Source organism: Struthio camelus, chromosome 11 (genome assembly GCF_040807025.1).
Source record: "Struthio camelus isolate bStrCam1 chromosome 11, bStrCam1.hap1, whole genome shotgun sequence".
Taxonomy (NCBI): Eukaryota; Metazoa; Chordata; class Aves; order Struthioniformes; family Struthionidae; genus Struthio; species Struthio camelus.
The window spans coordinates 23729874-23747053 of record NC_090952.1 but is presented as its reverse complement, the minus strand read 5'-3'; the positions used below and the strand labels follow the sequence as shown (position 1 = coordinate 23747053).

The following is a 17180-nucleotide window of genomic DNA, read 5'->3' as shown; positions in this document are numbered from 1 at the left end:
ATATACAGCAAGGTGCGGTCTGCTTTGGCTTCCTGAGAGAGAAATCACAGCGGATGCTCACTGCTGAAAAGCTGCTGCCACGCACCACGCTGCCTTGCTACTTATCTAAAGAAAAAAACACTATCCCGAATATTTCTGACAAGGTCTGCCATGCTGGCACCGGAGTTATGTGACGGGGCAGACATAGCACACGCTCCGAACAGACCGAACGCCCCATTTCCACCTCCAGAGGGATGAAAGGAAACGATCAGAAGGGAAGAAGCGACTGGAATTCAAGTGACTAATGAAATATTCCCTTTGGTGGAGCCGAGGCTCATGGGCAGACACGGCTGCAGCACAGGGAGAAGAAACAATGGGGAGATCTGTGCCAACAGCAAGAAGGTCAAGAAACGCCTCTGCCAACAAATATCCCGTCACCCCGGCCCGAAGAGGAACCCTCCGGCTCGAGGATGCCCTAGCAAGCAGCGATGCTGGGAGACGGAGTTACCTGTAATTTGACTCACTAACACATGAAATATTCCCCTTGACAGAAGGTCAAAACAAAGCAAGCGTTGCTCAGTGGTGAACGACAGAATGGAAAAAGCGGATTAAACGGAAAGAGTAATAAGCCGTCACGTCTTGTGTAGGACCGAGCGCCGACAGAGCGTGTCAGGCTTGCACGGATGTGGAAAAATCAACTGCTCCGACAAGCAAATGTTGTGCTGCCATCAAGTGAATACTGGGGTGGCACCAGCACTGCTCAACCCCCCCAAGATGTTCACCCCAAAACGAATTGAACACGAGAGGTCTAACACCCAAAGGAAATCTCTCTGACTGTTAATCAGCAGGTAACACCGGAGCTTAGCCTGGGTCTGCTCCTTTCCGTCCCCAGTAGTTAATTGGGAGTTAACTTCCCCGCACACAGACAAGCCGGATGAACAGCCCGCTCTCCTCTCTCTCCGGCATGGCTTGTGAATCATTTCACTGCAGACAGTCACAACGCTTTAAATCAGAGGCAGTGAGATCAGACCCATCACTTCAAAGTAAGAACTGGGCAAGTTTCTACTCTCCAAACTGTTTTGATTGTGAGGTTCAGATTTATGTACTTTCTCCCAAACATAAAGTAGCTTTTTTAAAGGTTCTGAGGCACAAAAACATTCAAAGCGTGCACGTGTGTGCATGTGAGTGTGTGCAAGCATATGTACACACACTGCAGCTTAAGATACTGCAGATACAAACACTTGAGTAAAGGCAGCATCTTGAACTGGAATATGTAACCATTTTGGCCTGGAACCGAAGCAAACACTCCCTGGCCCCAGCCCATGCGTTTAATCAGACTCTATCCCAAGCCCTTCCGCCGTGACCGAGCCCCGGGCACTGGTGGCCTTGCCCAGGCTGCCCGCTCCAGCATGGCGCAGACCATAGGTGACTTCCAGGGCACCCTTCATAGAGCGACGGACCTTTATTAGTTTAAGTAAAGTAACATGCAAAAAAACACTTGAACAAAAGTCTCATCTGCCATTGTATCAGGATGCTGTGCGAGCTGCCAGGTCCCCAGCACTGCTGCTGGGGAAGCTGGGGGGGAACCTGGCTGTCTGCAGTCGGAGGGCTTTGCAGGACCCAGCTAGGTAGCAAGGGGTGATACAGCCTGCAAGCTACCCGCTGCAGGCGTGCATCACCGCGGTGGGAGCGCAGCCGGCCCCGGGCGACCATTGCTGCCGGCACAGCTCTTCGGAGTCATGCCAATCCCGCGTCCAGCCTTGGAGTTAATGCATCCGAGACAGCGTGTCCCAAAACAATCTGCTCCAGCAGCAGCAGTAGCGTTGACTTGTGCATCCTTTATCCTGCAGTCATGTCGGCTCCGAGGCTGAGCACAGGGAGAGGAAAGATGCCCAGTCTCCAACAGCAGCAACCTCAAGAGACATCTCGTCCCCTGCCCTGGCTCTCATGCTGGGTCCTCCCGTCTCCTGCCTACCTGGGAACTGGAGCACTCCCAGGTGTTGGGCGTGGGATGTCGTGGCTGTAGGCTCGGGCCGGCAGGAGGGTGGACCCGGTGCTCGCAGGAGCCAGGAGGTGGTTAGGGCTGGCTGTGGCGGGGCCACACTGGCACCTGCGAGTACCTGACACCTGGCAAGCTCAGCGAATGGCACTTCCTCTTCCGCAGCAGCTCGTCTCACACCCTATGTTCAACCTTATCTCTCCTATCTTCACACACCCTCCTTATTATGTGTCTGGCCAGATTCCTAGGGGTGAGTCTCGAATTTGAAGTAAGTACAAAAAACACTTGAACTACAGACAGAATCTGTATTAAGTCAACGAGGAACAGGGGCCTGGTATTTGCTGAGAGTATATAATAAATCGTAGGTGTTCTTCACCCCATGCACATTCAAACAACTCAAGATGAAATATGCACTTCAACTTAACAGTGATGGAGACCTCAGTCTTCAAAATCTGCTAAGAACACAATTTAATATCAACCTTCTTATATTAAACAGGATTATCTTTAAAAAGCACTGTTATGTATTTACTAGTTTATCAAAGCACTGTTAGGTATTTCCTAGTTTATCACGACCAAATGCTTTTTGTGTGTGTGTGTGTGTGTGTGTGTGTGAAGATATCATATTATTTTATAAAAACAACCCAAGTCATTTGCCCTGTCTTTGGAAATGTGCATATATTTCAAGAGAGGTTCAGAATGTTTTCCTCATTAAAAAAAAGGCATGGAAAGACGCTGATCAACGAGCACGTCTGCTGTAGGTGCCGGTCACAGCCCGTGGCCTAGCATCTGCAGCACGGCCAGGGCAACAACAGCAGCAGGGCCTAGGCGCAGGGCCGGACTTTCAGGGTCACTGCTGGCAACCACGGCACCGTCTTTGCTTTGATGATTCAGAAGCTGTTTGTTTGCAGAGGCATCATCGATATCCAGGTCATAGGCCAGTTCTGAAAGCAGAAGGAGAAAGCTGGTTAGAAAAACACCATAGAAAACAACAACCATAGAAAACAAAGATGCTCTTGCGTTCGAGACCCATCTCTGAACAAACCACCAGCACAGACCCACATGAGGTCCGGGCTCCCAGCAGCGAGGCAGATTTCACCCATGCAAAACCTGCGTAACAGGCATTAGGACTGGAAGAGACCGACTTGGTCCCTGAGTGCAGTTCCCTGCAGCTGATGGCAACCGATGGAAAAGACGAATAAGCCAGAAGAGCCTAGTGAACGTCTTGTCAACCCTCTGCCCAGCCCTGGTCTCAGAGCGCCTCCCAATACTCTACAACAAACCCTATGCTTGGAAAGACCAAAAAAACACAACTATCAGGTGCCCCAGGAACAAACCAAGAAAGATAAGGGGAAGTGGCTTAGTGAAGAGCTACTCCCAAAGAAAACCAGCTAAGCTTCAGAGTGGGTGTTTAGCAAAGCAAAACAGGTCTGCTCGCCACATACTGCAAGGACACGTGCAGGAGTGAAGAAAACCAGGCAAGCACAAATGTTCCCCCTAAATCCAGAGCCAGCACAAGGCCGTGCTCACCAAATACCTCCTGGTTTGAGGAACTGAAGATCTCCGCATTACTGGAGCCTTACATAAGTGTGTGCAAAATATGTTCATTACAGCACTTTCAACCTGCTCATCCCATTCCCTGCCCACACCATCAAAGCACTGGAGAGCAGCAATGTGAAAGGATCGTGCACCCCTGGCGTAGCAGTGTTGCAATACAGGGACTTGCAGACAAAGCATATGGGAGCTCCAGTCCAGAAAACATCTACTATAAAAGTTTTGATCTACCAGAGTTAACACTTCAGTGGAGCATGACATTAACGGGGAAAACCTTGTGACAATCCCATCAGTGGTTACAAAAGACCTGCTGACCAGTAAGTCAGAGGCCCCCTGGCCTCCCTGGGACAAGGAAGAATATCAGCAAAGCCCAGATAGGCAGTGTGGAAGGGCTAAAACACAGCAATCCTCAGGACCGAGAACAAAAAGCAAAGGACGCTTTAAGATGCTACTGACTGCCCTGCCATTAGCTGGATCCACCTGGGATGTTCCTACCTGCAGAGCATCTGGACCCAGCTGGTGCAGAAGGGGACTTGCTCCCCTTCTCATGTTGCTGCCATCCCCTTCTGGGGTCCAGGTTCCTATCCTGGACAGGAACCAGTTAAGCCAGTCCCTCTCATCACCAGAGCTTGGCCTTTGGAAGTCGAGGGAGCTGGTTTCTAGCAGAAAAGACCCTGGCTCAAGCCTTTCACAAGCTCTTGTGGATCTCCAGCATACTCATGGGCTTGGATCATTCTACCCCACCCTTGAGAAAGAATCCAAGAGGCTGAATAAACACTCCCGCTAAAAAATACCACATCAATCCAGTGAACATCATTGCCAAGGCAAACACTCAGGCAGTATTTCTTCATCAAAATACCCAAACACTGCAAAACAAAAGCATAAAGATGTTAGCATGACAAGTGAGTCAGCCCAGGCCATCAAAGAGGGTCACAAATGACTGAAAGGGAGCAAACATCCATATACACAAAGGGCCAGGTGCAAGCCAAATCTGCCTGGGAAGCACTCTCCAACTTATCCAGACTCCCATAGATGCTGATGATTCCTCATCTCCACAGCTCTCTCTTTTCCTCTTAATATGATATTTGATATAAATACAACATATACATGGTAAAAGGTATTTGGTGCAAATACGCCACTGCCATCCAGAGCTGCTCACACCACTGGGCAGAGCAGTCACCACCCAGGAAAGGATCCAGAGCCAAAAGCTTTCTTCACTCCGCAAAAGAAGGGGTCTCGCTTTTCTAGGACTCGTCCCAGCAAGGCAGGGGAAGAGGACAGCAGTTTTGGGGCAGCCTGGCTGCACCATCTTATTTTCCCAAGCCCATTTCTACAGAATGAGTAAGTGATTTAATAAAATAACAGAAGATTATTTGAGTCTTTTAACAAACCGATCACAAGACTCGATGGCCGGTACATCATCCTATCAGAACAACAAAATCAATGGGAATGGATGCACTCTGCCTGCCAGTTCGGGCTCCGGAAGGTGTGTCCGCATACTTCAAAGACTCCTAAAACATAAGAGAGGCCCCATAGGCACCTTATCCTCACTCACCAACCCACATTGGCACCTCCCAGGACAGGGCCTCTGCAGCAAAGCAGTAAAGCTTGTGGGAAACATTTTCTGTTAGAGCACACCATTTTGGGAAAACCAAAAAAGTCCACAGGAACCAGGCAACTACAATTGCATTCAGTTTAGAAAAGATGTGAAACGAGTGCTTCCAACAAAGTCCTTAAGAGCAAAAAGGGTTTTGACGCTTCCATCTAAAATTTCATTCTGAAACTTTAAAATTTATGAGACCAGGGTTTCCACACAGTTTAAAATACAACATTTGAACTGTGCTGGAAATGTTCACCCAACGTGTACCCAAGTGATAATTTCAAACTTTTCTTTTTTTAAACATGGGAAATTTTCAAATTCTTAGATTTCTCCTGAATCTGAGAAAAGGCAATTTTTGAAATTACAGAATTTCACCCTAGTGGGAACTCTGGTTTTCTCATTCTCTTTGATCAAATTTCAAAGAAGGAAACAGAAACCCTGTTGTCATCAGAGATTTGCGAGATATTTTCCTAGCTTTGTTTAACGGCTTCAGAAGTTTTGGGCTTGGGTGTGGCTTTTAATTTAAATGCTCCTTGCATTATTTCCAATTGTAGTCTGAGGCCGATGGATTTAGCCATGTGTCTTTTATTTTGTGTCAATAATGGGTCCATATCTGTTGCAAATCCATTTCATTTAACTTCTAGTGACCTTGTGTGTGCATGTGTGTGGGTTAAAAAAAAAAAAAGGTGTTCACTTCTAACAGACCAGAGGGCCAGCTGATAACAAAGTCCAAGCAAAACCAACATTAAAAACAAAAAGCAATAATAACCATATCTCAAAACGCAGGAATCCAGATTAACAAACATTCCTAATCAGGTATTTCCTGAGTGGGCTTCATTCAGCTGTCCAGTTTTCATTAAGCTCCCCAATTTGTACAGAAGATCACCACCACATCACTGTGGAGTGAAGTACTTCGAGCTCCCAGACCTGTTGGGGAGGAGAGGGCTGTTAGGGCAAAGGCAGCTAAACCGCCACATACACCCTCCCAGTCACCCGCACAGCCCCCCTTTCCAGCCATCTTCTGCTTTTAAGGTCGCTACTGCCCCAGCCCCGATTGCACACTCTAATTTGCAACAGTTTTCTGCTACAAAGCGGCCCTTTGGCCTGCAAAGGCATTTCTGGGGAAAAACTCAAAAAATCTGTTTCTGTTTATAATCAGTTAAGAGTCTGGAGGGTATTACCAACAATCTGCACTAATTACGCATTCAATCTTCACTCGTTTTGGCCCTCCGTGTCCTCTGGGCCATGCGTTAGATAATCCCCTTAAAATAATAGTCAATCAGGAGCTCTGCTGGCTCTTCGCGTGCAAGCAGCGTGTGCTGTGCTGATTCCTAGAATCCTTACGCAGCTCAGGAAAGGGCTCCAGCTGAACCCAACCATCCCCCTGGAAGTGTCTTGTGCAACAAAAGCCCCGGGAACACAACGTGGCTGCACTTTTGGCTCCCCAAACAGCAAAAAGCTTCAATGGACTTTCTTGCTTCAGCTTGCACGACGCTCACGTAAACTGCTGCCAAGTCTAAAATACGCACTTTCCGCAGCGGTGACGTTCTCCCGTGCATTACCATTAGAATTAGGTGCACCATCTCTGCGCAAGCTTATCAGGCACAAATCATTAAAATGTTCTTCCTGAACTGCACTAGCTTTGGACACATCTACAAAAGACAGCTAAACTGGGAGGAGATTGTTTCTGAGCTGGCATAATAACTTCCATTGCAGCTGGCACAGAAGAAAGCCAGAAGGATAAGTACTGGCATGCAGGGAGCGTTACAGCAGGCATGCAAATTCCTGCACAAAATACACTGGTGCCTAGTGAAACACCCCTTTTTAACCCTAAAAGGGCAACAGAGTCTGAAGCAGATAACTGGTAGCAAATGCCTCTGCAGCAAATGACATCCAAGAGGACAGAGCACAGCTACAGCAGGCTGGCTCGGGTGCACGGGAGCTCTGCTAGCAAAGCTGGGAAAGGAGGGCTGCTGCCGAGTGCCCAGAGCCAGGGAATGTCATCCCACAGCCAGGCATCTGGGCCGCCTGGTTGCCAAGCTTGCCCCAGCAGATGGCTTCAGCAATGGACCTAATATAGTAACATATCCATAATTGATGTCCATGCACAAAAACTGCTTCTCAGAGTCACTCCATAGCTCTGCTGGTGCCCTGTGCAGCGGCAACGGCTGCAAAGGGGATCCCTCCGCCGGGTGAAACCGTCCTGCTTAACACAGCGGGCTCATGAAACACGGCAGCCGAGTGGGCCAAAGCGCTCGCGGTGACATGGTGCTGGCTCTTGTTTGCAGATGACGGACACTCTGTGGTGCAAAGGGACTAGGGAATGGATCGTGACCATATGTTTTCAATAAGCACAAAACACATTGAGTAGCGACAAGCAGGACAGCTTTTCAAGCTCCTGCAGCTCTCATGGTCAGTTGTGAACATCTACCTGGTGCGTGTCCTTCAGGACAGGTCTAAGAGAGCACATGCTACTATTACAGATGAGAATTACAGTCTCTCAAGCGTATTGCCTTATTTTTTTCAAACAGTGAGCCTAACTAGTCTGCAGAACAAACTGCAGAGCATCTGGATGTCTCCAAAGCAAGACTGGATTCCTCAAAGGGAGAGATGTTCAAGCGAACCTCAAGTTATCGAGCTCGTTATAAGATGAGATGTAAGAGCCTGCGATATTGCAGATCAGACTGCCTGCCCCGGCTTCCCGCTCTCCCTGTCTCTATGGCATCAAGCACTTCAAGACTACAGGTGTTGTCACCTGAAATCTAGAAAAACACTACAGTTTCCTCACACATTATGCCTGTCTGAACACCAAAAGCTTTGTTCAGGTCAACCTTCAGTTACCCAGCTTTCTAATGCAAATAGCTTTTATTACAAACATACCTCTGCATCTAAAAGGAAACATCTGAACACATCTGCAGCGTTACACAGTGCATGTGGCCACAAGGGTGCAGAGAGCTGGCATCCCCAGCCCTCTGCATTTCCAAAAACACTTTGGACTCTTCCAAACATTAAGCCAAGTATGGTTTTATTTTACCAGGGAGGTTTTGCCCTCTGGGTTTATTACTGCTAAAATCCTAGAGCACCAACAGGTTCACCAGCTGTCTCCTTGCGTAAGGAGCTGTAACACCCCAGCAGTAGGTGTGGACGCGACGGCACGTAATTAAAGCGGGAGCCAGGGCTGGCTGTGGTGCTTGGGTTGGCACGGTGGCTGAGATCACCTAGCTGGATGCACAGCATGTGCATGGTCTTGTGCCTGTGCTCTTCCACCTCCTCCTCCGCGATTTAGGTGTGGCTCTTGGCAATTTGGGTTTGGAAAAAAACGAAAAATCTGGCTCAGCATCATGCTGCTGCCATCAGCAACACGGCCAAGGGATCCAGGCTCGGCTCAGCAGCAAGCGGTAAAACTGATGTCCATGGAAGAAAACCCAAGGGAATGGGTTTGGGAATCGCTGAGTTGCAAACCAGGACCTTCCCTGGCTCGACACATCCAAGCGCCCTGCATGCTGCAGCCCACAGCTCGCCAGAACGTGCTGTTACAAGCAACCCAAAGACTGCAGACACCACCGCAAAACCAGCAGTGATTCGGGTCAAGTTCCCCCAGGACGGCAGGTGGTTTTTAAGAGGGTAGCAACCAGAGTAATTTTTCTGGCTCCAGGTCATGGGGGAAGGAAGCTTCGGAGCTGAGTCAGGCAGGAGCACAAGTCACCCAGCATGGAGAGGCAACGGAGCTCCCGCTCCACCTTGTCCAAGGAGAGCGATGCTCACACCGCTGTGGGTAGGCAGGGCCATCAGGGACGAGCTCTGCAAGAAGCCCCAGGTGTAGGGTGCAGGTATGTGCGCCCAGGTCCCCACCACCATGACTATCACAAGAATCTTGGCCACGGATGTCCTCAAACCTTCGATGGAGGAAAGGGACAAAACACCCCCAAAAGCCCAACACCTCCTGTGGCATGGGCAGAGGGGCTGGGCCATAACGCCATTTCAGGTGACTACACCTCCACCCCACCTTGTCTGGAGGCTGTGGGGGAGAAAGGGCTATCATTAGTGACTTAGGCCTATGCTTACTTTTTAAAAAAGTACTCATTAATTCCTCTTTGCTCCTCGCTGTTCTCTAGACTTACCCCAAAGAGAATCTGGCGTCTGCAATTGCATTAATCATTTTTCCTTTGGCAACAAGTAAAAGAGTTTCTGAACTCTGCTTGCAGAGCAGCGCCACAAAAACACGTTTAGCAAAAGGTGTTTGTGTAATCTATTAACAATTAACAATTCTCATTAGCGTTATTAATTGGAAGCGCTGGAGTCCTTGTATTTTGATGACGGAGCAGCATGCCCTGATCTGATACGCAGCTGCACTGTCCAGAAAAAGAGCAGTTCCCTAAAGGCACTAAGGGAGAAGAACTGAAAAACAGCAAGCTAAAAATGGAAAGCCGAAAGCATCTGCAAATGCAGGAATCAAGAAGGACAACAAGAAAGGAAAAGCTGGAAACAGAAGAGGATGAATACAAAGGAAATGATTTCCGAAGCAGGAATATAGGTCAAGCAATTTCCTTCCAGATCCCCCATTGCCAGAGCTGGACTTCACTTCAGAAGAAGGAGCCAGCTCCCCAAACCACTGGTCTCCCTGCGCTGGCCCTCTGGTCTCTGCACAGACCTTTGCCGTCTGAGCCCATGGAGCGGTCCATCCCGATCTCTCTGTGCCACCTCAGGACAGCGTTGATTTTGGGAGGTAATGAACGGTCCCAGTGAAAGCACAGCAAATTTGGAAAGATGCTTCAGATTTCCTCTAATGACACTGAAACCAACACAATCACACCGAGCTGAAAGTTTCTCCTTCATTTTTTGTTCCCCTGGACTCTACTGGCACAGAAACAAGTGGTCTAACCAGGGAGCTAGGTAGAGCCCTTTCCTCTTCTACTATGGGACTGATTTGGTCCTTAAATAGACAGTCAAAGCCTTTACATCCTTTCCATATGCACTGCAGGAAAGTGAAAAGTACAACACACATTAATTTTTCAGCTACTATAGTTATGCACAGCAAAAGCCCTTTGCTGCGGCATGGCCAGGACAGGCAGCTCATGTTCTCTACCTGCTGGCATTAGCCTCTCCAAGCTCCAAATGTCACATTTAGGACATTTAATCACTAGGAAGACCTGCCAAGACACAGTCCTAAGAGGAATGTGAATGGCCCCTAGATTCCAGATGCCATCCGCTAAAAGCAGCCCCGAGGGCAGAAGGATATTTCTCAATGCTTGATCAGAAAACTCATGGTGGTGTTACGGACCCAGGAACATCTGACAATTTTGTGATTGATTATATGCAGAAACCAGACTTGAAGCAGGCTCAGGCCTGGAAGATTTGGGCTCTGGGCATTAGTACTCCAGCTAGGCAACCAGCAGCATGCCCCTTCAACCAGAAAGGAGCCAGGACTTTGTGTATGTTCAATCAAAAATCCCTGGACATCCACCATTCCCTTACGCTTGTAAAGAAAAGGAAAATCAAAGTCGGCTGGCATTTTGCAGCTAACACACGTGTAAACAAAGCATCCAAGCAGGGCTCCTAACCCAGGGGATCCATCAAACTGACAGCGACTCCATGAGGCTGGAATTCACAATGCCAAGGAAAATATTCGAAGTAAGATTTCAGGTCACGACCCAAGAATTTGGGTTGGGTATGGACAGACCCGCTCAGCCCACGGGTACAGTCGGCAGGTAGCGGTATGCAAACATCTGCTCAACTGCTGAGCCCACCTCTGCTCCCAAAGAAATCTCAGGAGGGTTTTGTGCTCTTAAAGCGCCTGAGTGGATGGAAGGACGCTGTCTTCTGTCCGTGCCTGGGAAGCCCGGCTGCCAAGAGAAGTGAGCCGGGAGGCTACAGCACTGTCTAGCTTTTTCAATTGCCTTAAGCTGCTTAAAAAAAAAAACAACAAAACTGGCCCTATGTTAAAGAAACATTAAAGTGACTTCAGCCTGTAAAAATGGGTAATGCAGGAGGCACGGGGAGACATCACCATACCTGATTTTCCCATTTTATGTAGAAAAGAAGGGTTGGGCGACTTTTCACGGGCTTCAGATCCCGTCCCCCTCCCACGCGTGCTGGAAGACGCCCCAGGAACACGCACCGGACTTGGAAACCAGCACCTTGCCTTGCACGGCCTTTTGCCAGGCTGCCCCGAAACACAGACTCAAAGTAAAGCCAGCTGCTTACTGGATGAGAGCGACATCTGACACAAAACCAGGGCTTTACTCTCTGCCTCCTGGAAGGACAGAGCTCAAACCCAAGGCCTGAAGCACAACAGAGCTGAAAGCCAGAGCCAAGCGGCAGCAGCAGCTCTGCTCGGAAACCCGGCATCATCCCAGGCGAGCGCCAGGATGCCACGGTGGTGCACGATGCTCGTGCTGGATCCAGCTCGTTATACGCTCTTTCCAAGGGGCAGAGAGGGCTCAATCAGATGCCAGCGATCAGGGCCACTGCAGAGCTCGAAGCCACCAACCTGGACGCCCTCAAACACCTCCTCGAGGAGGAAGGCGCTTCGGCATGTAAGCGCAGCCGCGGTGGGTGCCGGAGGACGGGGCTGCGCGGCTCCGGCAGGAGCGCTCGGCGAGCGCCGCCCCGCACAGCGCACGGGGAGGTGACAGCCCAGCGGCTCGGCTGTGACACCGGGAGGTGACAACACCGGAGGAGCCCAAGGTCCGCGCCGAGGAACACCTCCCCCTCCACACTATTTTTAGCACTCGCTGGGCTCAGGCTCAGGAATGTCACAATCGCAGTGGAAAATCAAAATAAAAAGTCTACATAATCAAGTTTGCAAATCCCTTTTAAAATACAAAATCCTCCGTAAAACGGATTACAGAGATTGAAGATAAAGTTCACTTGAAACCAAGAAGTGCATTTCAGCTTCCCTCCTCTCCCACTCTCCCAAAAAAGGAGAAAGAGCCGGGCTCGAGCGACACCAAGCCCCCCGCCGCCCGCTCCCCGCACGCAGGGGCAGCGCAGCCGGGCCACGGGAACCACGGCAGCTCCCTTTGGCCCTTGGAGAAAGCACAGATTTAACACTCACCCAGTCACCGAGCGGCCCGCAGGCACGCAAGCAGCCTGCCACAAGGGCCACCTCATCGCGACACCCTAACAGGCCCCGCCAGACCGGGCCGAATGGGGTGTTTCTACCTAATTTGCCCAAAGCACCACTTCGGAGCGCTACCTGCTGCGTTTCCCAGCATGAAACATCTGGATTTTTTGGAAATCTCCCTGCATTGGGGAGCGGAGGTGACCGAGATGCCCACAAGCTTCCTGCATGCTTTTTCTCTTCGCCAGGCAGAAATGGGCTTCGGGCAACGTGCCGGCGCTGCTTTGGGTTTGGGAGCTGAAGGAGCCATGGCGAGACTTTCACTCCTGCAGCACTCCCAGCCCTGCGGACGCCCAAGAGAAAAGCGTCCTATTAAATCAGGGTGGCCTCACAAAAATCAAGATGTTTCACAGGGCTTTGACAACGTTACCAACTGGAGAAAGCCCAAAAGCATCTGTGCCAACGATACCAAAACACTTAGTGGCAATGCTATTCTTATTTTGATCCATTAAAATCGGCATTTCCTTTAATATATTGATCCAAGCATCCACAGTCAATGCTTGCAGATCAATTGTCTTCTGGGAATTTCCATTTCATAAGAGTTTTTGTATTGTCATTCCTGTTTGGAACCAAAAAAGGCTGTAACATCAGGAAAGGTTGTAATATTAGCATTCCTCGCAGAACACACGCTCAAGTTCCTCACTTGCTCTTGTTCAAGGACTTCGGCAGCTGTAGACGCCTGTTTTGAGCTAGCGTTAGGCCACTTTGAGTGATGCTCATAGAACAAGGATCAAAACACCTCCAGCTTGATCAAAAGGACGTTTTATGAACACTGCAGCCAGAGTTAAGTACTGATGTGAATACTTACATTCGCCCTTATATTAGCTCAGCTCAGTTCTGATAAAATTAACTTCCTTTTAAATAATGCATTCAATTTTTATTTGCTCCATGTTTTTGCACCTTACGGCTTTGAAAACGTATCCTCAAAATCTTTCCATCACACGGGGACCGTCTAGCTGCGTTACAACCTGGAAATCACCTTCTTCTCCAGAGGGGTGAGCGGGGCTGCCGCTAGGTATTGTCACTTCGCCGCCTCTAACCTGAATTTATCCACCAAAGATTCCCACTCCCGCCAAAAGAGGTCAAAACAATCACACTCTTTCCTTCCCCAGTAGAAATTATTACCCCAAAATAAACAATTAAAAGCTGAACTATCAGCACCAGCAGCGCTCCTCTGAAAAACAGACACAACAGGAAAAAAGGAGGCAGTGAAAAAACTAGTCTCTTCTCTGCTCTTCTACTTACACATTAGAGGTAAAATGAACTTACCAGGACAGGGAACGTCTTATTGGCGCAATACAGCCATTTAACTGTTCTTTAGAGATATTCATCTCCAAAGCCAGAACAGAAAGAGTATTTTCCCCCCTTGTATTTATTTTTTTTTTTGGTGCCAACTCACCTTTGCTGAAAAGCACATTGAGATTGTAATTATGGGAAGGCCTCATCTGGTAGATTTGTAAACTCAGCTATCAGCTTGAATTACTGACATTAGCAAGGCTAATTTAACGTCACTGTTCAAAATAGCTCAGATTTGGAATTTCTTAATGGCCTTAGGAGAAGGAGTCTTTATGCACACTGCAATCTAGGCTTCATTCTTAGCCTGAATTCCTTCTCATAGATTTTGTGAATGCCCTGTTTTGTAGCCAACACAAACTCTGCCCAGTAAAATAATGTAAGGACTCAGAATGAAAAGAGATTAGCTGTTCCCTGCTCCTGTTATTTTAAAGCAGAAATAACTTTGGCTTCTACTGATTCATAGACAAAGCTTGAAATGCAAAGCATGCTCAACTCCACATTCAGCATGAAAAGCACCTTAAAATATTCCCGAGCGCAAGCAATGGACTTATTAGAGGGATGAAAAGAGGCACTTTTCACAGACTCCCAAGCTCTGTAGTCCTGTCATATCCATAATCTTGCTCAGGAACTTCATTCTATTTACATTTCTTTCCCTTCCAAATATCCTGCCTGCCTCATATGGAATAAAACATTCACATTTGTAAAACGTTCATTTACTTCTGTTAATGCAAGGGGGCGAGTGCTGTAAAACGCGTGCAGGGCACACACAGCGTGCGAGCGTCGGGACGGCGCGTGACAGCACGACTCTGTGCACCGTTCAGCGTTACACCCGGCAGCTTATACACGAGGAGCTAATTTTAAAGGCTTGGTTAAAAGCCTCATCTGTAAATACTGACAGCTGATTGCGCTGGAAAGCAACTCACCTGCAATCTGCAACTGGGGACCCCCGCAAACCCGCCAGCGTCGCGGGGGGCGGCTGCAGGGAAAGCCGCGGGGCTGCCCCCTTCCCGCGCGCCGGGGGCTCGCCGGCTGCCCACCCTTCTCCCCATCGGTTTGCACGGCACCGCGGCTGCTCCCAAGGCGGTGGCAGCGTTTGGCCGGGGCGCAGGCGCCAAGCAGCGACGGAGTCAGAAGAGCCCGGGGAAGCCGTCAAGAGGACGAGGGTCGTACGTAGCGCGAGTGCCGGCCTTGCAGGCGCTTCGGCGCCCCGCGGCCCCGCGACGGCCACGGTGGAAAGCGGGTCCCCAGAGGCTGGGGACAGCCGAGCGCCTCGGCACGCACGCCCCAACGCCGGCGAGAGCAACGGGACGCTCCGCCGTGCCGCGGCGGCACCTTGCAGAGCCCCCCGGCGTGCAAGGCGTCTGCAGACCCGTTTGAGGTGGTAAAACGCAGACACGGGCGATGCAACCAGACCGTCAAGGGGCCGGGACCCCTGTAAAGAGAACTAGAGCCGGCATTTTGGAAAATTTGGGGAAATTTGAAAATTGGGGCGGGAGAGGGGGCTGCAGGATGTTTGCAATAGGACAGAAGTGACTTAGGAGCCGCTGGGCCATCCCACACAGTGGTCCCGGCTACCTTGCATCCTCCTACACAACAAGAGCCGGTTAACTATTTTTACAGAGACATCTGTGCTCCTCACTGTATGTAAATATTTGGGGTTTGTCATCATTCTCAGACCACTTACTCCCCAGCCCCTGCACTGCAGGTCTGTCCATTCAACATGTAGAAACACCTCCTTGCTTCTCTTTGGATTTTGCTCTTTTGCTGGTACACAGAACTATTTTTCTTTTCCCTACGTTTCCTAATGAGCTCTGGCAGTGGGAAGTTGTTTGTAAATCACACAAGTATTTGTTTTACTGGAAACATCTGCTTTAACACATTTGTCTTGGGTTTTTTTTTTGTTTTTTTTTTTTTTTAAAACAAAGGTATTAAGCCGCAATGTAAATTGGGCACATCTGTTTATGAGTCACTGCAGCAGCACTGCCTCCAATGCACCAGATCACACAGATCTCTAGGGGCCTGATCCAGCAGAAATTGGAAACTTAGAGCTTGCTCTGCTCCCTTTTCCGGCACGACTTTTCATAGAATATCGCTGACTGATTTAATAAATTAAGGCCACTAAGTAAGAAAAACCTATTTGGCGTCTGCTCACAGCATTAAACGTCTGGCCCCATTCAGCCAGGTCCGTAAGCCTGCGCCCGACTTTACCCACGCCAGGACTGATTTTGGTGGAACGATTCGTGGTTAAAGGTGGGACGTGAGGGACGCCCGCACCTTGGGGACTCCAGACCACACCAGACCTACCTCTGCCCACGGTGTCTCTGTTATCTTCAGCCGTACAACGCTGCCACTAAAAGCATTTAGGGAAGCAAATTAGAAGGGACGACATCAGCCAAACCCCCAAGATAACTTCCTGACCCACCAGGTGATGTTCGTTCTCTGGAAATTCAGGGAGGATTTTTTTGGCTGCATTTCAGCCCTTGCTTAGAGCCTCCAGACCGAAGCACGTCCTCAGCTCTCCGGGACCGGCTCCGCACAAGGATCCCGGCTCTCCCGCTGACACCAGAGCCATCCGAGCCGGGGAGCCCCGTCGGACGGTGGCAGCCCCGGCACTGCAGCGCCCCGGGACGTCCCACGAGCGCGGGGGAAGGAGCAGCCCTCCCCGCTCACGGACCGGGGACGAGCGCCGTGAGCAAAAGCAGCCGGGTACCACTGCGGCGGCTACTCCCCGCCGCCTGACAGGTGCCACTGGCACGTTCGCTGCCCGCGGTTGGGCACACCCGGAGCATCTGTCACGCTTCGCAAAGGCAGGAATAAAGCTGCAAGCGCCAGGAACGGAAATCAAAGCCGACGGCACGTCGGCCGCTCTCTGACAGCGGACGCCGCAGCCCAGGGGAGCAGGTTTGCCCTTCGCGGGAAGGGGAAGGCACAGCCGCTCCGGTGTAAGCGCGCTCACTCCCTCGCCTTCTCCGCGCTTGCCTGAACGCGTGATTTGTGTGCACAAGGGAAGAGGAAGAAACATTGCAGGCTCTGCTCTCTTGTGACTTTGGGGAGCGCACCACTTTTTGGATTGACTTTTTACTGGAATTAGCTACGCTGAACTGAACAGGACAAGCAAACGAACCCAAGCTGCGGAGCAGCCGGCAGAGAGTTATCAGGGAGGCAGAGGATATTACTCAAGACTCTGATAATAACCGCCAGCTCCCACCTGCCAACTGCAGACTGTGTAACGCAAAAAAGCCCAAAAACATGCTGCAGCAGATGTCTGCCTCCCCATGCAGGAAGCGTCTCCAGCATCCACAGGTCCCAGGCAACTCCAAAATAGCTTCAAGTCCAACGTTTTTACAGAGACTCAAGATACTAAGTACACTTGGATTAAAACAGGAAGTAGGGGGGAGAGAAGAAAAAGGATGTGTATCGCATTGCAGTTGAGAGTTGCATGTCAGAAATCCTGCTGGGACTCCCTCGCTGGCCCCGGGACGATGACACATCGCCTTCCAGCCCGGCCACCTGCCGAACGGCCGCGGCTCGCCGCGAACGAGCTCCCGGAGCAGCGCGGAGAAGCTGCCGCCGCAGTACGGCCGCCCCGGCCAGCAGCGTGCGATGCGGCGAGGCAGCAGCCGGCCGCGGGA

General features: G+C 50.1%; 1 protein-coding gene across 8 annotated transcripts in view; it reads right to left on the bottom strand.

Annotated features, from left to right (window-relative positions):
* Nucleotides 1-1408: 1408 nt before the first annotated feature.
* The window catches only part of GPC3 (glypican 3), a 142051-nt gene continuing 126279 nt past the window's right edge, over nucleotides 1409-17180 (bottom strand). For 3 of the 8 annotated variants that reach the window (XM_068956860.1, XM_068956863.1, XM_068956861.1), the window contains one exon: nucleotides 1412-2919. In XM_068956860.1, the coding sequence (XP_068812961.1) occupies nucleotides 2744-2919 (176 nt within the window). In that variant the 3' untranslated portion in view covers nucleotides 1412-2743. Of the gene's footprint in view, nucleotides 2920-4323; nucleotides 6057-17180 lie in introns of all 8 variants that reach the window. The other 5 variants (XM_068956862.1, XM_068956864.1, XR_011143428.1 and 2 more) reach the window with 4 other exon arrangements.